A 22604-nucleotide genomic window follows, 5' to 3' on the forward strand; every position below is an offset into this window, starting at 1 on the left:
AAACACCGTTTTAACACATATCAAGCAACAAATGAATAAAATTTAAATAAATAGCATTTTATCACTTTGTTAAATATGTTAATAAGGTAATCATAAATGGAGGCAGACAATCCAGGCTCTCAGAAAAGAAGCTCGGTCGCCTAAAGCACTGAGTTGGCTATACACCCTATTATGGAGCGCTAAAACTCAATGCTGTAGACTGTTTGTTAGACATCTTTTTGACCCTCTTGTAAAAGGTACTTTAAAAGCTCTGAGTAGAGCAGTCACCAATAATTTATATGTGAAGTTGTGTCCATTTCTTTAATATCCAAAATGACTTTGCATTTATAATATTTAGTCTATTTTTTTAAAAAGCCAGTTACTCTAATTACCTTCTCCAATGAGGTTATATATTCACGGCTGTCTCTTAATCTGTATTTCTGTCTGTTAGCAAGATTGCGCACAAAGTAATGAATGGATCCATCATAAAATTTAGTGAAATAGTACATAATAATCAAAGAAAAAAGACACCATTCAATTTTCGGAAGAAAAGGTTTAAAGACAAGTGCATGGAAATTTTATTTTTTATCTCGAGTATAAAAGAAAATAATGGAAGCGTCCCTTGTATTCAGGCAGTGCTCAAGAAAACAATGTGCCCAGAATATGAGGGCAATATCATTATTTCATCGAGGGTATGCTACAGTTTCACCCATCATACACAACCTGCATATTGTTATTCAGGACGGAGATATACATTCTACGGAGTGACTGCTCTAGTTTATTGTACTTTGAATGACTGAATTTATTTATTAACTGATTTAAGTCTAGTTACTCTTATCATAGCTACAATACTTACTGTCTGCTTTGGTTTGAATAGTGTAATACTCATACTGCGATTCCATGCCATTACCAATACTTTGCAGTCCTAGCTTGTACCACGTGTAGGGTTGGAGGTTAGTAATTGTAAGCCGCAGGACTTCTCCACTAGAAAAAAAAAAATCAAAATCTTGTTAGTCCATATGGCCTGAACTTGCGATATCTTGCACTACACCACTAATATTTTTGCGGCGAATCGGACGCAAAGGATTGTTTTTAATGACGGTCTGTTCTCACTGCCACCGGCAATCAGCAGACGACATCGCATCGTCTAGCGTTTACAAGAACCAGAGTTGGATTCATTGTACGACCATCGTAAGATCGTTGCACGGCGGAGTGAGTGCCTGGCTGTAGACCACAAGGCAGTTTGAATGACACTAACCTATCTATATTGATCTCTTTGTATTCCCAGTCCATGTTCAGTGGCTGATAACGCAGACGATACTTGTTGACTTGGAACGCAGTATCCGGTGGTTTCCACTGAATAACAATCAAATTGTAATCAATAAACTGAAAAATTATATCCCTTGGTCCTGGCAGTATTTTTGAATTAACTGTGGAGAAATGAATTGAAACAAACAAATGTGAAGGTAAGAATTATGTTGAACAAGAAATCTACCAGCATGAACAATTTTTGGAAGTAAAAACATGTCCTAATGTTTACTTTTTTTGGGCTTGACAATTATTTTACCAAATACATAGAGGTTTACAGAACATTTAACAAAAAATTAATGGCATGCCGGCTCAAAGTGGGAGCATGCGCCTACTGCTTAACATACTGGCTACTTTTAACTCATCCACGCTTTCTGTGTTGGCAATTCACTTGAATACGTTAACTTAACTAGGACAAGTCTTATCTAGCATGGCATCATATTTTGTTTCTACTAGAAAAAAGTTTCTACTGCCCCCACTGGTAAGACCTAATAAAGCAGGGAACACACTGCAGCCTACACAATTCCATGAAGAATGCAACGTGACGAGGTGCGCGCAATAATTGTTTTATTATGATCATTCAATCCATTTTTCAACTTGTCACAGCCAATCAGAAGACAGGTTTATGTAATAAAGCGCTCAAGAGAACAGGGATGGATTTGTCAGCCGACAGTCATACAACCGTTGAAGGATGCAGTGTGCGCTCAGCCAATTAAATCAGTTCTGCAAAAGCCACCAGTGGATTGGTCACTCAATTCTCATCAGGACAAATGAAATAACAAATATTTAAATTTATATAATTTTTTTCTGACTGACTTTTTCTTACCAGAGGTTGAAAACGTATCTTTAGTGGTGACATGAAGGACTGCTGGATTTCCAGATCTGTTGCCATTTACCACACTAACACGTATAATGTAATCCGTATTAGCATCTGAAATGAAAATCGGGGAACAAAATTATAACAATAATGTAATGTAGTTTGATATACATAGCGCTTTATACCAAAGTTTTGAACACTTGAGGTGTGGACTAGCATGTACTGTTCAGTAACCACACTGGGCATTCAGACTGTGTTCTCATCACATGTTCTGGGCACATAATGTTCTCAGCACACGTCAATTTTTGTAGTCTAAACGTGTGCTAATGGAATTTATGTCGAGCACAAAATGTTCTAGCGAGAACCCAGTTGAACCACGTTCTCAGAACAAAATTTTCTCGAACGACGACCCTGGAATAAAGTATGAATGTGTGCCGAGCATAGTATGTTATAACTGGACGGGCTTCAGTGACATGACCTGACCTGCTTTGACATTCGTCCGGAGCGCAATGTACACATTTTGTGAACAGTATGGCAGTACCAATGTTCTCTTGATTAATTTATACTGTAGGCCTAATTTTTTTGGAATAAAACAAAATGCCGGAAACATGTTCTGACAGAGGAAGCACATAGAGTGCAGTCGAAATGAATTGTGTAGTTGAAGTTTTGGGTAGAAGGGAGATAGAAGCACAAAACACCTGCAAAGGATCTGGGAATAAGCAACTGTTCCAAAAGGTATCCGACGATCTTGCCGAAATGGGATTTCCACGAACACCCTGGGATCGTATAAGAGACAAATTTAATAAAATGAAGAGAGAGTACCAAGGAATAAAAATCAGAAAATTATGGAAAATAAAGTTTAGCCTACAGTGACTCTGAGCTCCTCTCACAACGTTACACATGCATAATTGCCAAGAACATGGTTTTATAATCTGAACGATCATGTTTCAAAAACATTTCCTCCATGGGCCCCCTTTATGTCTGAGCTACCCAGTAGACTGGTACCAGCTGCTCAAATTTGTCCTCAACACGGGCTGTACGGACCAGTACACTGGGGTAAATCCTACTCCTTTTGAAAGATATACTGGGTTCTTTTGTTTTAAAACAAGCACAAAATAAAAACAAAAAGACAGAAAAACAACGTAAACATGAACAACAAGATTTAGAATTGCAAAAAACAATGTTGGAGGCTTAAAACAATGATTATGATGACCTAATGAAATTGGGTAATTCTTTCCATAACTTTTATAATCCACAAATATAAAAGAAGACATTTATTTAATTATGAGTGTGTTTTTCCTTGTAATAAGAAAAAAAAAAAAATTAGACTTCCCTACCTCCACCAAAAAGATGAGGAAGGATATAAGATATATATTTATTCTGCACTTACGCCACCATCAATTCACATAAAATTTAACCACAATAAATTAATAACGAAATATATTTGAAGTCTGGCAAATAACCAAAACCACAATGACCCAAAGGATCTGGTAAAAATATGAATTTCAAGCCAAGAACATATCTTCAATAAGGTCACCATGATTTGGACTACATTCTCTGAGCTCCTATATCATTTCTGGATATTGTGTTCTACTTGAGTTCTAAGAAGCAACCATTTGAATAAAACAACTGCTACTACTACCATTATAAAACTCACTATAGTCATATGTTCTATATTCAATAAACTATACTACACTATACTATACTATAGTTCATAGTCAATGCTATCCATGAATTCAATGATAGGTTTGCCAGGTAATAACTTTAGCCGAGAAGTACAATAATTTTCGTATTGTATCCATTTGTTGTTTTTTTCAATGTTTTTAAATATTTATTTGCCTTATATGGTCTTCCATGTCTTCACAGTAGGCAGCAAGCAAAAAGAATTTCATTTATCACATGTTTGGTTGATGATAATCTTGAATCTTACAGACCTACAGCAAATTAAGGGAGAGGGCCTAGATGTCGACAAAAACAATATATACAATAAACCATTTGCATGTTTTTATCATTACAGTACTTGCTTTTGCAAACTAAACAAGTAATTGAAACTGCAAAAATCCTTCTAAAGTAATCCAAATGTGTTCACGCTGATAAGCAATGTCGTATCGTAACATTACAGAATGTAAAAAGTTGAAAATCAAGATTATTAAAGTAGCAAAAAGTTATGACTTCGTTACATGTGTTTAATTGATGTAAACTGAATAAAACTGCATGACTAAAAATGTCAAAAAATCTAAGAAAAATGTGTAAATTAAATGCAACCTTAGCCAACCCCACCCTTTAAAATGTACCTCCCAATTTTCTGTTGATTGAAAGAGAAGAGCAATTAGAAAAACAACTATAATTGTTGCAGCAAAAGCAATCAAAACAAGATTATGAAGATTAATTCAAGTGCTTGGTGAAAATTAGGGGAAACCCCTTATGAATGGAGGTTACAGCCAGGCAGTGAACTATAAAGAAATATAGGAGTATGCCATCTATGTAATATTTACCTCGTTAATGCATACAGATTACTGCATAATCAGAACAGCAATATTTAATATAGTAGCCACAACATATCTGTCAAATACTAGTGTTTTGTATTTGAAAAAAAAATGTCAAAGATCAATAGGAATCTATTCAGGAATTGGATTCGCAGCTTTTCTGCATCCTCCACCCACAGGTTTTGTATTCACCATCAATTGTTTGTTGGTGATAAGTATATGAAAAACTATCTCAAAATTAGATGGAGGGTCCAGACATCTTAGCCTCACCATGGTTTGGACTGAGAGGTACAAAATTTATGTCAATAGCACATCTTGATGGCTAGAAATGGCACCGTCAAACCTAAATTTGAATGCAATTTTCTGCTATTTTAAAATTTTTTTTAAATTTTCAATTTGAATTCTTCAAAATTTTAGTGGGCCTGGGCTGGTTGGGGCATCTCTGAATCTGCCTCTGGTTAAGAGAGTAAAATTATAGGTTTTTTTCCTTAATGATTCTGTATTCAGAGCCAGAGAAGAGGTATGCACTTTACCAAGTGCCTACTCTAGTATTTGACTATAATTACTGTTGTATATATTGTTCACATTAAATATATAGTTATGGTCACCACAGGTCTTTTCTATGTTAATATGAGTAGAGTTAAGCTCATTCTGTGAATATCCTAATCTTTTATGGCGTCTACTTACGTAGTGCATTGATGACATATTCCTGAGTTTGAGGAGGCAGCATGTACTGGAGGAGCACCTTGTCTTGCTTGGGTACACTGACGTTCACATTAAATCCCTTGATGTTAATGAGCCCAGTTTGCTTCCAGCTTAACGTCACTGAAGAGTTTGTGACGTTATAAAATTGAACATCTGGGGATAATGCTGTCACTGTGATATGGGAGGGAAAAAAATAGAAGATGAGAAGCTTAAAACCTAAATACAAAAAAAAAAATTTTTTTTAAATTAAAGACTTTCACAGTAAAAAGATGTTAATCTGTAGAACTGAATTGTTTTGATCATATACATTTATGTGTATTGTTAAATTTAATTTTTGCCGACCTTGGAGAATTTATCAGGGATTTTCCACACATGTACAGTACTTAAAACCGAAAGGTCCACTGATTAATCTCAGATCAGATAGTATAATACATACTCCAAGTATCGAAATGCACGCCATCGTGTCGGGATTCAATATTTCAACATTAATTATGTCATCATCAGGAATGAAAAATTATCCATATTTGCAAGCCTATACGCACAAGTACCAAAAGTGTTTGACCAATCAAAACATTACCCCTAGTAGGTGACATAGCTATGAATAAATTCAAGATCAAAGCATTCTCACCCTACTGATTAAAGCTACCTACAAAAACAAAGAAAGCCCATTTGAAGCTTTCAGCCCATTGTTAAGCAATGGGTGTAGTCTACGTAATAGCAAACGCTTCTTTAAACAATAGTATAGACCAATTTTGTGAACTGTCAATAATGTTAGTATTAGAAAATATTAAACCTAATTTATTACTTTTATTACAGGCTACATTATCATTTTCAAATATACCTTGTAAACCTAAAACATATTGAAATACCTCTCAATTTTGTATATGATCATTTATAACACTATCAGATAAGCATCTATCAGTCTTACCAATATAATCACTATTACAACCTCGACATTTAAAATGATAAACAACAGAGCTCCTATATTCCTTAGGGTTTGATCTTTATACTTAAAGAACATTCTTCACGATCTGATATTCTTAAAATGATTATATACAAAATTGTATACTATCTTGTACAGTACTTGTCAGTAGTGAACACGATACGATCGTGATTGCGTTTAATCGGACGGTAAGATTAGGCCTACAATATGTTGAATTTTGTTGTTTTTAGATAATAAACAACATTTTAAATATGATAATAATACTGTAAAATGAAGACAATAAGCAATGTCTATCTGTCAACATATCAGCCTAGGTCATTGGTTCCATCTACTGATTTAAATATCCAAGGGTCCCAGGTCCCTTGTGAGTTGTGAGAGTCACTGGAAGTCAGCACGAGAATAAAACTCGCACGACACTAACCTATCTCCCGCAAATCCAGAATGTCTGAATTTTATTAATACACATTATTTTTTGTCTTCCTCACTTTAGTTGGACATGGGTGTCATCATGTAGAGCCAAAATGATGTATAACAAAACTGGGTTAAAAGATGCGTAGGATTAAAAAGGACAGAGGACTATGACATTTCAAAAAGAGTAGGCGGAATTTGTTTTTGGCACACATTTGACATTATCCAATGTGAAGATATTGCCCAACTGTGGAAAGTGCTGTCACAATTAATTTCATTTATATTATACTTGTACGGAAGAAAACAAGTTGTTTTGTGTAATCTAGACATGAACACTAAATATATTTACCATTATTAGAAATGTTAAAAATATACTATTAATATTCAAGAATTAATAATGTGCAACTGGTTTAAAGTTTGATTTGTTTACCTTTGTACTATTGATTTCTTGTTAGAATATTTATGATTAAAGTAGTAGCAATAGGTTCTATGTTGTGCAAGAATTTCATCAGAGTGGGCTAACTATCCATAGAGTAGGCCTCAAGCTACTCTCCACAGGAGTATACAGTTTAAAATTTTCTCTGTTTTAATGTACATTTTGTCACCTTGCAAGCCAAGACCTGAGGTTATATATCCTACTGTATATATTATATTAAGAGAAAAAAAAAAGAATGATTTGACATGGGACAAACAAATCAAAAATTTTTTGAAAACTGAACAAACAATGCGTACACTAAATTAAATTATACCACAAAGTTGGATATCGACCAGTGTTAACCCTAACCTCCAGCACATTAAACTGTTCTAAATAGAGGCTGAATAAAATGTGGTCGTGACCCTAATTCAAATAGTTTGAAGGCTCTAATTCTCTTTGGCTTTTGTGTCCTCACATCTGTCTAACATTTTGATGTCAAAATACAGCTGGCAGGAAGCAAAGTTTAATGCTATGACCATTTGGCATTTGGACAACTGGTACAACCAACAATCACACATAGTATCACCAGCAACCTACAAATTCTATTCCTCAGCTACGGCGGTACTGAAAACTTGCTTTATACATAATTAAAGTTGAGCTCTCTTTATATACAGGTTATAACCGCATAGTGACTTGCACGGCCTTAGCATGGAAGCCCTAGTATTATGGAAACCAATAACATGTAATAATATAACAAATCGTTTTTAAGGTTCATGAGCATTTTGAAAAGGGTGCAGCTCTCGTTTGAAAAGTGTATGAAAATGAATGTACAAGAGAGATAGTTGTATTTAATAATTTAAATACTTTAAGAAGAGTATGATTTGACCGGTCATTGAGCTTAAGCCAGAGAAGAAAATCTGTCATATTATCTTACTGACATTCTAATATTGCCTGCAGTCGTTAATCTTAAGGCAAATTTATTACATCATCGATTGACGTTCTAATATCGGCAGCTAAAAAGATTCTTGCAAAATTTGCATCTAATTTGACAGGATTAGAATAAAACAATCAAACTGAGTCACTATCAGTATTCAACAAGCTTTTAATTAAGCACACAATTTAGTATGATTTGACCATGCCCTATTTTCCACTTGCAACAGACACCAACAAAATGGTGACATTTACCACTGACATGCTGAAATGCTTCAGTTAAAGGTTTGTTGGTTCTACATTCAGTCCCAACCAGGGTAACTACAGTAGGTTACCTTAAGAAATTCTGGGTAAAAGCCTAATTAGGATTGATAAGTTAAATGAGTGTCCATTTCTATTTTATTGAAAGCGAACTTGATTAAATATACAACGCAAAGATACTAGAAACATAAGATAGAACTTTTGCATAGCAAAAGTGCAGCAGATATACTCTTTTACACAGATCCAGACGTACGCATCACCCTGCTGTTTCCAATAATGCCAATTTATTTAAGTTTATATCCAGACCAGATCCAGACATACGCAGCACCTCATTTAATTTGGCGCCACATACAACTGGGTATAAACCAACTTACTGTACGTTTGTACAGGTTACCTGCGATGCAATTTGGTGATACAGTTTTTTTCTGTGGAGAGTTCTATCTTGTGTGTTTCTAGTATTTTTGTACAAAGTAAGAACTTAATTGCCAAACAAAATGAGCGGTAAAATATTTTTCAAGATGTTTAGGTCACTACAGATATCTAGGTCATTACAGATACAGTATCTAGACTGGGTATACAATTCACTTGCATACAGTTGAAAAGGAGTACCTTTTATCAACTCAAATTGATAAGTATGTGCAAACATTTTGTTAAACCAATTGTCAACTAATCAAATGTGCGATAATTTGAAGTAATATGATTCAAAATAGATACATGCTTTTGATTAAAGCAAAAATAGAAACTAAATTTGGTACTGCACCAGGCTCTTTAAGTTGAAGTACAGAAACATGAGTTGAGAGGGCATTAGCTGAATCATGTGACTCAATTTCCTGGTTGTTGTCAGTGTTTCTCCAGCGACTGGTGATATTTATAAACTAGAAATTGCAAATTGCAAGTGAAGTGCTGCGAAGTACAACTGCATATAAATGTTCTTCGAACAAAATTATTTATGCGAGTCAAGTGAAAATAATGAATAATAAAAATATAACAAATAATATGAGACACGACCCATTGTCTATATTAGAACACTTCTCATTGGGTAACAAAGTCGTAATTTTTCCTTTTTGTCAAAAAGTGTCTATAGTAGTGAATTATGGTTTAGGTTTTTTTTAATAAAGTTTCAAAAAATGTATGTGGAAAATGTAGTTGATTACCAAAGGTTACAATTTTTATTTTGAAGACTGCATGGTCTAGGAAGTGTACATTTTTTTATGGGGCAAGTTTCCAAAGGCAGGTTTTCTAGGGGTGAGTTGACTGCCAAAGAGTGTTGCCAAAGTGCGAGCCAGCGTGTCATTTGATCACAAGTGTGAGGCATCGCAAGTGTGAGCCAGCGAGTCATGATGTCACGACAATAGATACGAGAAACGTTACTTGAGTTGTGTGAGGTATCGGCTGAGATTTGTGGAGTACAATTCAAAAAACAAATATAGGTCTAATAATGAATTACTGTGATGTTAAATAGACAATGTTAGCTATCAAGGAGTGACATTGTTTTTCATTGGGACCTTCGTCCCTTCAAGGCTAGGCCTATACCATCCTAGCTAGTCTAGGCCTAGAGTAGGATAAGGCTAGCGCGACATGCGGACGTTGGTACGTGTTAATTAGTCTACAAACGTCGCCTAAAGTAATTGATTTTACCAGGCAGAACGAAAGAAGGAAACTCCGCTTTTCAGTCGTCTTAGGCCCTTGTGTTTTGACAAACAATGACCTTTCAGAGGTCAAATTGCTGTCAAGAATATGAATTGGCTGCTTCGTAGCAATAACAATTCATTTTAATGGCAACTGATGTTCACATAGTTTCTAAAACTCCTGCAGGCCGGAGTTTTTCTATAATTTTGTGGGGAAAGAGAATAGTGAATGTGATTACCTTATAAATTTTGTTTTAATTGATAAGTAATCTTATTAATCTATTATTATTAATTAATATATTATACTATTTATATCTAGAAACATTAGATTAAATTATATTAATAAGTTATAGTGGTACGCCATATTATAGGTATTTTCTTCTTGGTTGGGCTGTAGTATACTTATTCATGCTACAGATTTGAAAATCTGTAATGAAAGTGTACTGATTGATTTAATAATTTAATATATTTTCTAATTGGCAGGTAAACTTGTTGAAAAAGTAGGCCAACATAGCTTGACCTACAGGGTGACAAATGCTGATCTGCAAGACTACACATGTTGACCTATAGGACATACAGCCTAATAAACCTGCTCTCATATCATATGTAAAATACATATGACATTGATGTGAAACTAAATGTCATTTATTATCTATGTTCTCATCACCAAATATATTCATATACAACAGTAACCCAACAAACTTAATGTAAATATTTATTTACACAAATAATTTCAAGATTTGTCCGTTGTTTTTCACTTCAATTTTTTTAATTTGAAATGTTAATATATGGAATTTAGATGATTAGACCAAAAATTTAAAGTCATTTATATTTAAAAAAAATCTAATTTGCTGAATGTTTCATATACCGTTAAATTAACTTTTGAAACATACATTAACTGATTATAAATAACAACGAAGTGATAGGAATGGCCAAGGTCTTAAATGACTGAAGTGTTGGTCTGGGAAAGGCATGATAAACATTTTGAAGATGGCTAACTTCTGTTGAATAACTGATCTGATAGAATTAGAAAAGGTCCAAGAGAATGACAAAGATCTTGGAGAATGATTAAGTTCTTTGGATTGTCTGAGAAACGACCAAGCTCTAAAAGGCTTGAAGAATGACCAAAAACTAAGAACAGGCCTGAGGAATGACTCAGATCCAAGGTAGTGGTAGCACCAGGGAGGTAGGCACTTGAGCTTCCCATCAGATAGGCCTAGTGTAACCATCCCCCCTGGTCATAACACGTCAGACCAAAAAAGAAAATTTCTTTCTGTTTAAATTTCTTTTGGCATAGTACTGTATGTTCTAAAACAACAGCTTAAAATGGGCTGAAATTTCCCTATGGTTTTAGGTGCTAGATCCTAGACTTTCTGATTTAAGTAGGAAATGCCTGCAACGCCCCCCCCCCCCCCACAGTCTGAAGAATGGCCAATGTCTGGGATGTTACCTGAATCTGGAGAAAATAATCAGAAGATACTGGTGAATGGTTTTAGAGCAAAATCATGTTGAATTACAGAATCTGACATATAATGACCTACTCAAGGCTAGGGATACCCCTTCAACATAGGGCAACTACCACTTACGGCTATCAATAGTACGGAATTGAGTCCAGTCTGAGAGTGGTCCGTAGCCTGCTCTGGTTGCCGCTGCCATTTGTATGTTGTACTGTGTGTCTGGTTGAAGGCCTGTAATAGTAGCACGCAGTCTGGTTGAGTTCACTATTATTTCCTTAGGTGAGGTAGACCTTTGCTTGTAAACTATCTTGTATTTGGTGATAATGCCATTGCATTGGTCTCTTGCAATTGGTTCCCAAGACACATCTATGCTCAACGGATGTGAACTGGACAGCTTGAAATCCGGATATCTGGCTGGCTCTGTGGAGAGGATGGTCCAACAGGATTATATATCTGTGGTTCAATGACTGCCAACATGGATTTAAGACAGGCTAAGTTTGGGAAAAGGATATGATATTTAGAATTTCTATGACAGGATTTCAGTGCTACAACAAGTTTCTTAATTGTAAAAATAACTTCCAATTACCAACACCTAGATTTATTGAATTTCAAATATGTATGTATGAAACGTATACTTCTATGATTTAAATTTTGGATAAAGTTAATATCAAAACACTGTTGGAAACCTGAAATATTGTTAATAACAACACTATGTTTGAAACTCACTCACTCATACAGTGAGGCAACATAGAGAAGCAGGTTTAGCCTTCATTATTTCATAGGAAAGAACTGGTGCATAATTCAAAGGGTGGTGTACTGTAAGATGTGTGGGTAAACAGATTCTCCCTGAAAAAGTTTATTTGTAGATGACAAGAAAAGTGCTTTCCTGCATTCAGAAATGTCTTTTACTGAATTTGAAATTGTTTATAATTAATGCTATTTTGCCTCATTAGTAGGTCTATATAGCATGATATGAACATACAAATTATAACATTTTTGGAACACCATGTGTAAAAATATGGTTTCCACAAACCTTCAAAAATCATTCAAATAGGCATACAGTATAAACATTCAAACATTCATATACTGTAGTTTAGTTCCACTATGAATCATTCCAAACTAAAAATATTACTGGTGTACATAGGGAATATATTTGAATCTAAAAAGAATAAGGGGATCCTATTTAAGTGTGTTGGTTTCTCCAACATTAGTAGAATCAAGTTTAAAAAAACTACAAATACTTTTTTCACATGCATTTGGCAAATGTGCCTTTTATTTGTCCATGTTGACAGTCAATACATATAATCCCATGAATCCATACTTATATATGTCATATTATTGTGATCTGAATTTGAAAAGTTTTTTATCCAGTTTGCATTGGGTCACCACTAACAAATCTGCTAAATTTAGGTACAGAACATTGTCAATTGCCTACACATTCTCTCAACGCAGCATTTCCGGTTGCATATGATTACCCTGAAACCACTGGCTGTTATGAAAGATTTTATTACGAAAGGACCTATCACGGGACTTCAGCCAAAATTTATACATATGTTATATATTCGTTTGCTTCTGGCAATCTTTGGCAGGACAACTTTGTACATTAGCATATAATGGTGCTTACAACACAAACCTATTTTGTAATTTAGTCAGTAGTAAAGTGTCCAATGATGCAATATTGCTCAAAATATCACAATTGATGAAACCTTTTTTAATACCTGTACCTTGTTTAGTGAACTAAATTTATAAAAGATTTCAGAGATCAGAGGAAATAATTCATTCAGGATTCAATAAATATTTCTGAATTTTTTTTTTTTTTTAATAACATTTGCTTCACAGAAAAAATTTAAAAATAATGTAGAGTAAAATATCACTCCTATGATATTTTCCTGATGTAAACTCGCTTCAAGATTAAGTCTATTAACAGTTTTATTTGCAACATTACCAGTTACAAATCGGAAAACAGAAATTGTATATCTTTACTATGCAACTTTTGGATAATTTTTTGTTATCTAATTTTTAATATTCATTCCATTATTATTATACTATCAATTCTAAAATCATTTTACATATTTATTTGTCCACTTCTTTGTTTATGTTATAATTTACAAAATATATCAAAATAAACAGAACTTCAAAAAAAAAAACCAAAAAAAAACCAATTAGATATTCAGTTGATATTTCCACATTCAAAAGGGATATACAAGATTCAAAATCATGAAGAATTTATTGGTATTTTAGTTTTCATTTTTATCAGAAAGTTTGATAATTATAAGATATTCATTACAAAAGATAGTTAAAGGAAGAACTTGTACAGGTCCTGAGCACCCATCCCTCTTAAGCCTGGTTCATGTCGAACTTTTATCTAGATATACATCCACTTAACTAGTTAAAAGTTCGACGTGAACCACTCGATTATAGCTAGATAAAGGAATTAAGTCACTTAAGTTAAGTGACTTAACTTTACTAGAATAACGGTAAATTAACTTGCTTAACGGTAAAGTCGGCTCGGATTACAAGGACACGATTACGTAACGCCTGCACCTAAGCCAGCGTTGTTGTATTGTACCACCATTATCATCTTCTGGCTGGCAACAAGGTGCTTCAACAATGCTAACAGCAGCATCGAAGTAGTCTCATAGGTCTGGTTTTCAGAAATTATTTGTAATATTATGGGTAAAAACCCAGCAAACGTCCGTTTTACGAATAGTCGATATTACCAATGACCTTTGCCCTTTGCATCATCGACCAAGTAATAACGTTAAAAAGTCCTTTTGCGTATGTTTGTCAAAGTGATAATGTATATTTTTCTTAATAATAAAATCAGATTTGTTGTATGTATTGACAATTCAATCTTTTCCATTTCTGCTATAATAGTCGCTATTAATTCAGTTTCAACGAACTACCACCAACGGCAGTCGTTAATGAGCTCACATGTTTACGATGACGAAATAAAAAAGTGTGTGGAAGTCAGCAACTTATTTGACAACGCGAAGCTACATTTTCGCGAAGTGCATGTAAACAACACAATTGAGCGATCTAAAAACTACAAAACAGGACAGAAAGGTCCATAAAGTATACATACGTTTTAATGAAAATTATAACAATATTTTGTTAAATGGAAGAATGCTAGCTAGCGATTAAAATAATTCTTTTTTTATCGAAGGTAAATGTAGCTAGGGCCTAGAGAATCTACTACTTAGATTGCGATAGAACCACGCTGCTGCACTGTCGTTGGTTCGTACTGGTCAGCTAGGTTAGGTAGTGGAAACTCACACCTTCTCTACAGTAGTTTACAATTTTTTTTGGAACGAATACCACTTGGTACTAGAGGTTCGTAAAATACAGTAGATGTTTTATTAAACAAGCCTTTCCACCGTGTGACGTCGACGGCCTGAAACTGGATGGCTGTTTATCTGGCTCTAACTTGGCATCGAACGCAATTAAGAGATTATCGTATCATGTTTCAAGACGGGTATATCTAGATAAAGTTCGACATGAACCAGGCTTTAGTGACGTAACTATGTTGTGAGGGGCCCTGGTTCAAGAGTACAGTCAGGGCCCTTTGTCGCATTCAAATTGACTGACCATGTCAACTAAGATGTGTATATCACTGATGAGGTTAACAGCAGGGGTCCCTCTGATTTTTTTATCTTTAATTTTTAGGTGTTCTTAGAGGGCATCTTTGAAGAGCTATCTATTTGCTGGACTGAAAATAATGATAAGCATTTTTACTTCTTTATGACTAAAAAAAAAAAAAAACATTTACTGAGATGGTGTATTTTAAGTATTGGATTAATCATTGTACAATGTCAACAATTATCTTTTATATTAGTTTTATATAGTTAAGCTAAATAAAATTAAATGGATCACACCAGACATCATTAGACTTACGTACAGTATGACCGTGATTATGAAAAAAACTAATCTGATAAACATGGCAGCAAAACACCTTTTAATAAATATTGTTCACTTAGAAACAAATGCATGAGTACAATTTGAAAATCCATATCAGATTATGTTTTATCAGTTGAAAACCAATATAAACACGATTCCAAACGTTTGGGGATGAAATACTTATCATCAAAATCTTGATTGTGAGCCTTTTAGTGATTATTTGAGTAACATAGGAACAAAAAACTCAATTAAAGAAAACAAAACAGAATGAAAAAAATTCAAATTGTATTGGAAAGTATACATCATACTCCAAGTTTTGAAAGGCACGCCATCATGTTGGGATTAAATATTTTGACATTAATGTCATCATCAGGAATATGATTGTAATCACACCCTAAATTTTACAGCCCTTGTATCTGGCGATATTGAAAAGAATCTGGCATGTTTATCTAAAAATAGTAACATTGATGTTAATAATTTTGATAATAGGCTCGCATTATGCTATATCACAAAATCACTATGTTTATTCCATTATAAATCATTAATGAATGGTATGGTTCCAGACGATTGTAAAGTCTCAATGACTACCTTATATACAAAGGTAAAGATAACAAACAAAGCTCTAACAATTATAGACCAATCTCAGTGGTATGCCACATTGTTAAAATTGTTGAATAATTTGTTCAAGATCAAATTATTACATATCTCAATGAAAATGATCACATAAAATAAATGTTAACCAAACCTTCACCGTGTAATAGATGATTGGCTACTAGAATCTATTAATGGCTGCGAAATGATACACATACTTTATCGATATCGCACATTGTTTTGACACAATGAATCATATATTACTACTAGAAAAAAAATTGAAAACTATGGATGTAAATGAAATGAGTTATTGTGGTTCCAAAATTACTTGGCTGGAAGGAACCAAATAGTTAAATGTCAAAATAAACATTACTTTATTAGATTTTTTTATACAAATAATTTTACACACGACTATTGTTTTATCTTACAAATTGTATTTTTTTGGTAGTTAAGTGTCCTGTAGTTTAAGTGTAATGACAAATTGATTTTATACTTTAACTTATGATTTTATGAAGGAACACTGCATGCTAAGCTCGCAGGAGTTTTAAGTGTCTCCTTTTCTTCAGCAATAATATACTATTTTTAATTGTCTCTATAAATTTTGTATCAAATGTATTGTTGTTGTTATTGTTGTTGAATTGTTGTGTAAGGAGGTGGGGCCATTAATAAATCGGGGCCCCTGGAGTTCGGGCACCCAGGTTCAATGAACCTACTGAACCGGCGGCAGTTACACCAGTGATCCTTCTTTCTTAAGCGTTGAGGCCAGACTGTACAATGCTTTGAGGGAATCGCCACTCCACCTGACAGCAAATGCTGGTACCCATTTATACTCCTGGGTAGAGAGAGACTAACGCAGATAAAGTGTCTTGCCCAAGGACACAAGGGACTTGCACAGTGAGACTTTGGAACCTCTGGCCAGGAGGTTAAGAGTCAGAGCCTTAACTACTGTGCCAACTTGCTTCCAATTCATTAAAAGCAAATTGTACTGGAATTTTGTGATTAAGGTGAGTATATTTGTCTTTAGACTACGCCTCCTTTCCAACACAATCTTGTAACTGTTTCACGCAAGCCAAAATTTTACCTTCACAGTGGTGCGAAGATGAATACATTGATGGTTAATGAAGTTTATTAGTGGCTATTAAGGTAGGACTAACCTCCTGATAGACATTTTTTTAATAGACTGAAATGTATTGTAAACATTATTATGAATTACTTCAGCATTGCTTTATTTTTTCAATTCTTTCATAAGTCAATCACCTTGTTATCTCAGCTATTATGGATTTCTAGGCCTTGCCTAGGATGGTCTAGGCTTCATTTGTGTTAACCAGCTCTGCAAAGAGATTTGCTAGGTTAGTTGTGTGTGTTCATAGCTTGGCCTAGCGACGAAATACTCCACTGTGATGTGCTGTAGTAAGATCTGCTTTGAGTTTCTTTGCACACAAGATGCAAGAAATTGTAGGCATTATATAGATTAGTGATCAGTCGGGAATAGGAAAATTCAGTTCAAATAAAAGTGATGACATCACCACTGACTAATAACAGATATTAGTTTTCAACTCACATGGGAAATGTAAAATGCACTATGATATTTATATGCTTCATTAATATACATATACCATTAATAGATATTTCACAGATGTTCATTATACAACAGCAGTTACAGGCCACAAGAGAATGTATTAGGGTTCTTTTTGATGTCAATTCATTTTGCATAGGCCTAGTCATTTGATAAATCACATGAGATTTTGATTCTGAACCATTTCTGAACTCTTTCATTTCATTACTTTAATACAATTTGGAAGAATTGGCAAAACATAAGACATCTTATAGATTCAACTGTGCATGCTTATGTCAGAGGTCATGGCATAAAAACAATCTAGCCTATTACACAACACATACATATTATATGAAAAAATGGATATTACACACATCCATTCTATACATGCTGTATACCAGCCTAGATTAGGCTCATTTGTTTAATGCTAGTATACAATTCCAAGGGGAAAAATTAATCAATTAATTACATTTTTTTCACTTTATTACCTTAAATCTTTTGGATTAGGGTAATGGAATTTGAATTGTATTTTAAGTGTGAACCCTGTATACCAGAAAAATAAAAAGACTGAAAAAGATGAATGTAATGTAATTTGTAACAGCAATAAAACATTTTAAAATTCATTAATTTTTATTCACCTAGTCACTCCATACTCATTATAACTTTAAGGACAGTAAGAGGAGTCAGAGGTTATTGCCCTTACCTGCTTCATTTGTTAAGACATATATCATAGTAGATGGTAAGCTAGAGCTCATCCTTGTGAACACTTGTAAATAGACGGAGTAATTTGTGTATGGCTTCAAGTCCGATACAAAGTACGTATGAAAAAAACTGGGCTCTACTAATTCATGTAGCTCTGATACGTCTGCTGAAAACAATAATCATTATTTATATTTACATAACTAATCTTGAACAATTTTTGTACAGACAAAATTATATATTTAATAATCCTCTCTCATATACAGTACAGTTTACATGCATATCTAATATCTAACATACAGTATTAGCAAGTTCACACACTGGCAGGCAGATAAAGAAGATAAGAGATGACAGCTAAGGACAGCAGGAAAAATATCTTTGATTTATGTTACTTTTATTATTTTATTATGTTAAGAAATAAGAAAGCTATGTGAAACTCAGATATGACAGTTATAAGTTATATATAAAAACAGATAAGACAATGAAAAATAAACTTTAAAGTATTTGAGGGGTTTTAGCGCTAATGATTAGTCTTCAGATTTGTTCTGTGCAAATTCTCATTTAATATTTTAATTTAATTCTTTGGCATGTTTCCAGATTTTTTCATAGTATATTTTTAACATACTTTTACTCCCTAATGTTATCATGCATGTATTTATAAGGTACAAGTGTTATTTCACATCTACTATTTGTATTTTCCTATACAATATCTTTACAGTGGCCTCATTATATGTTATTTGGGGTTGCTTTATAGTGTTTGAAATAAAAGTGCATTACCCAAAAACATACACAGTAATCAACAATAGTTTGGAACTATCGACCTTCAGTTTGGATATCCAAACCCTAATGCGATGCCACACGCTTTTATTAAAATAGCTCACAAAAAACTACAAAGCTTTTTTTGTAAAAAGAATAAATATACTATACAATATTTACCGTCTACTGATTGTACATTAATAGTGGTAGCGATGATATCTTCCTGCATTTCCCCGTTAACCAAGCACATTACCATGATCTGGGATGGTGTGGTAGATATTCCACGAACACTGAAAGGTGCAGATGGAATGCTTGCTGCTAGAAATAATGACATAATCAAACATAACTGAGACAATACTCAAATGAGCAAGAAGAACCATAAGAAAATCAGACGCCCGCAAATAGGGGAGGGGGATCATGAGTACCCCCAATCAGGGGTGGATACAATACTATGGTTCATTTCAGACCCTGTTGTTGTGGAATTATGTGAACATGTACTGTAGTTACTTTAAGCGCCTCTTTACGACCACTAGGTAGTCATAGACCACGCCCATACACAATTTTTAACACAATGAAGCTGCGAGTTATGGGTTATTCTCCTACCTTTACCTTCACATGATTAAATTTGCTAATTGGCAATTGTTGGCACATGTGCTTAAATAAAAAGTTTAAAAAAAACTAAATTAAATATTTTAGTATGTATGTAGCAGGCCCATAACCAGTGGTGCAATGGATGCAAATGCATCCTCCCACCCCCAAATCAGAAAAGGTCCACATTTTTAGGACAGTCCAAATGTACTGCAAATATAAAAATTATTTTTTGTGAAATTAAGATTAATAGGGATTCAGAAATCTTTACACAAGATTTTTTTATACCTTGTTCAGCAAACATATTGTTTTAATGATCACCAGAGGATGCGTGTGAAAAAAGTATTTGAGCATTAATGTTGCCATAGAAATGGAAAATCAAATGATCCAACCTTCCTGACCCCAGTTGGTCCATCTTTGCACACCGCTGCACCTCCCCAATGGCAATCCTGTATATGGCCCTAATGTAGGACCCTCAAAAAAAGAATCTGGCACTGAGAATAAATTATTTTGCCAAACAACACAACAAGCAAAATAGGCAGGACTAAGAATGAGACACTGTCTCGAGCTGAACAGACCGAACTAAATATTACCCCTTTTACACTGTCAAGTGCAAAATAACCCAGTGTTAATTCCGGAGTAATCCCGGGTACATTTCCCATTTACATCAAGTTGCTCCCATTTTACACCGGCAACGAACTTGTTCCACAACTGCCCTCAACTTTTGTTGCGATTGCGATCATCACTTCACTCGAGTTCCTCGTCGAGACGTAGCCGTATTTATTGTCAATATTTAAGGAATTAATATGCAGGTTGTTTTTAAATTATGCAAATTAAATCAGCAGTTTTGATATCAAGTTTATACCAGAGTCAACCACAACTCGGGAGTTTAGTCTATACAGGAGCGCAGGGGGTTTAATTTGAAAAGTGTCTAGGCCTAGCCCGTTGCTAGCAAAGTTTAGGCCTACCTGACCACAGTTGCTGTAGGCGCCAGGTAAGGCCTAACTCCGGAATCGAATTCGGTGCTGTTTACACTGGTGATCCCGGAATGCACACGGGTTGTCCAACGTTGAATGCGTCCCGCACATTGATCCCGGGATGTTTGGCAACCCGGCCTGTATTTTTTGAAGTTTACACCAACCACAACTTGGGAGTGTCTATTGCAAAAGCTTGGGTTATGTCCAGAGTTTTGCTTGCAGTGTAAAAGGGGTATATTAGTGTGCCAAAAACAAATATCTTAACAATTTAAATGCAACTTTACCACTCTGAATTTCAAGCATAGCACTCTTCTGAACGGATCCAGCCTCATTGGTTGCCAGGCACTGATAAATCCCTGCATCTTCAAGTTTCACATCATACAAAACAAGGTTATTGGTTACCGTGTCTACAATCGATTGTGATGGCTGCCCGTCTTTATACCATTTGACTGTTGTCGGTGAATTTGAGTGCACTGTACAGTAGAAACGTTCTGTGAGGCGCATCTTTGAAGACCTATTCATTGGGCCTTTTGAGATAGTAGGTAAAACTGTAGGTGAAAAATATAACAAAAATATGTTACAATAATATAATGCAATATTTTTCTTAAATTTAAGCAAAGAGATTTTGCAAAGATTTAAAAACTTTGATTATAAAAAAACAAAACGCTACAAGTGAACATTACTATATTATGTTAAATAGGTAATAAGCAGGGTTCCTAAATTGGCAGAAGGCACTCCTGCATGATCTGGTTTTATAATGAGATTTCTTAACACAGACATTCCAAGCAGAAAAAATTTGTAGGTGCGAGACTTTTGTTCTAAAAATTGTTTTCCTAGATGCCCAGAAACTAAAAATTTGATAAAAAATCTGCAATTTTTCCTTGAGAATACATACACATCTACTGTATTTCAGGCCATTTACTCAAACCTATCACACTTACATGGGATGTGCTTTTGATGGGTTAGTTTGTAGATTTTAGCAAGACTTGGATTCTTAGGTAGTAGAAGCAATCCCAATGGACCAGTCAATGGTTCTCAGTAGTAATGTAATTTTTGTTTCGTAACAACAGGGCCGGTGTAATTCATGTGACGTTGGACATGATCCACCCAATCACACACGCGTAAGTAGAACTGCGTGAAATTGAGTTGGCCTAAGTCCATCTACGGCTCTTTTGTAAATATAACTCTGCTGCCCCCTATGTTTTATTTATTGTGCAATCATGTTCAAGAAGCTGCTTTAAAGTTGCTTACTTTTTAATTTCTTTATACTTCATTATCATCATCATCAATAAAGAGAGGTCTACTTTATTAAAATGACAGCTAAATGATAGTTGAGAAAAATGTATGAGGCCATGTTAAAGACCTGTTGTGTCAACTGAGGTTGTTCGGTCTGGTTCACTTCCTTTTTTGCTTGCGGGCTAAAACAAATTTACTAATTCAAACGTCACTCTTTTGGGAAAAAATCTTTGAAGCCATTGGTGCCATGTCCATCACTATCAGAAAGACATCACTAAGGAAACAAGAGCATTTATAACTAAAGTATCATGTAATATGCAGATTAATATGTTCTAAATCGGTAAAGTATAAGAATTAATAAGAGGAGATATAATGAGTTCTAAAAAGATACTGATAAAATATAATAAAAAATACATGTTACTAACATATTAACATATCTACATAATGATATTGTATAACATGGAGTAAATTACCACATTAATTAACATAATTCTTGATATCCAAAATAGTGAGTATTGTCCTACCATCATTTATTTAGTATTCAGTTGATGCTGTGGTAGCAGAGATCGTATTAGAATCAAATTATGATTAGTTAATAGGTGCTACTAACACTTAATCTATCTTAATGGTTCTTGTGCTTATATTTTTATGAGTACTTTTTCCACTATACCTTGCATTTAACTAATTGCCAGATTACCTACTAATTATTCTGAAATCATTTTCACAGCGTGCTTGTCTACAATACATATTGTAGGCTTATATGCAATGGCGGCTCTAGGATATAATTTATGGGGGAGGCTAAGATGTCGGACTAGTATTTATGGGTGTAACTATAGCGCGCAGCATTATCTGAGGGCCAAAGGTCCAAGCTGCGGGGTATGGGAAGGGGTGTGCCCTCCTCCCAAAATAAGATTTAAAAAAAAATTGGGACTTCTAGATGGCCGGAAATGATGTGTATAAGAGACAGG

The 22604-nt window shown here is 34.4% G+C and overlaps 1 protein-coding gene across 3 annotated transcripts in view; it reads right to left on the reverse strand.

Annotated features, from left to right (window-relative positions):
• Positions 1 to 22604, reverse strand: part of LOC117103509 (protogenin A-like) — a 96206-nt gene that overhangs the window by 12558 nt on the left and 61044 nt on the right. Inside the window, exons 6-13 of one of the 3 annotated variants that reach the window (XM_033244066.1) lie at positions 20685 to 20948; positions 19016 to 19150; positions 18084 to 18248; positions 11467 to 11757; positions 5278 to 5466; positions 2114 to 2218; positions 1238 to 1409; positions 836 to 963 (exon numbers count right to left, since the gene is read on the reverse strand). In XM_033244066.1, the coding sequence (XP_033099957.1) occupies positions 836 to 963; positions 1238 to 1409; positions 2114 to 2218; positions 5278 to 5466; positions 11467 to 11757; positions 18084 to 18248; positions 19016 to 19150; positions 20685 to 20948 (1449 nt within the window). Of the gene's footprint in view, positions 1 to 835; positions 964 to 1237; positions 1410 to 2113; positions 2219 to 5277; positions 5467 to 11466; positions 11758 to 18083; positions 18249 to 19015; positions 19154 to 20684; positions 20949 to 22604 lie in introns of all 3 variants that reach the window. The other 2 variants (XM_033244067.1, XM_033244065.1) reach the window with 2 other exon arrangements.

The sequence above is a fragment of the Anneissia japonica genome, unplaced genomic scaffold (genome assembly GCF_011630105.1).
Source record: "Anneissia japonica isolate Jap-2015-1 unplaced genomic scaffold, ASM1163010v1 scaffold288005_len623695_cov211, whole genome shotgun sequence".
Lineage (NCBI taxonomy): Eukaryota > Metazoa > Echinodermata > Crinoidea > Comatulida > Comatulidae > Anneissia > Anneissia japonica.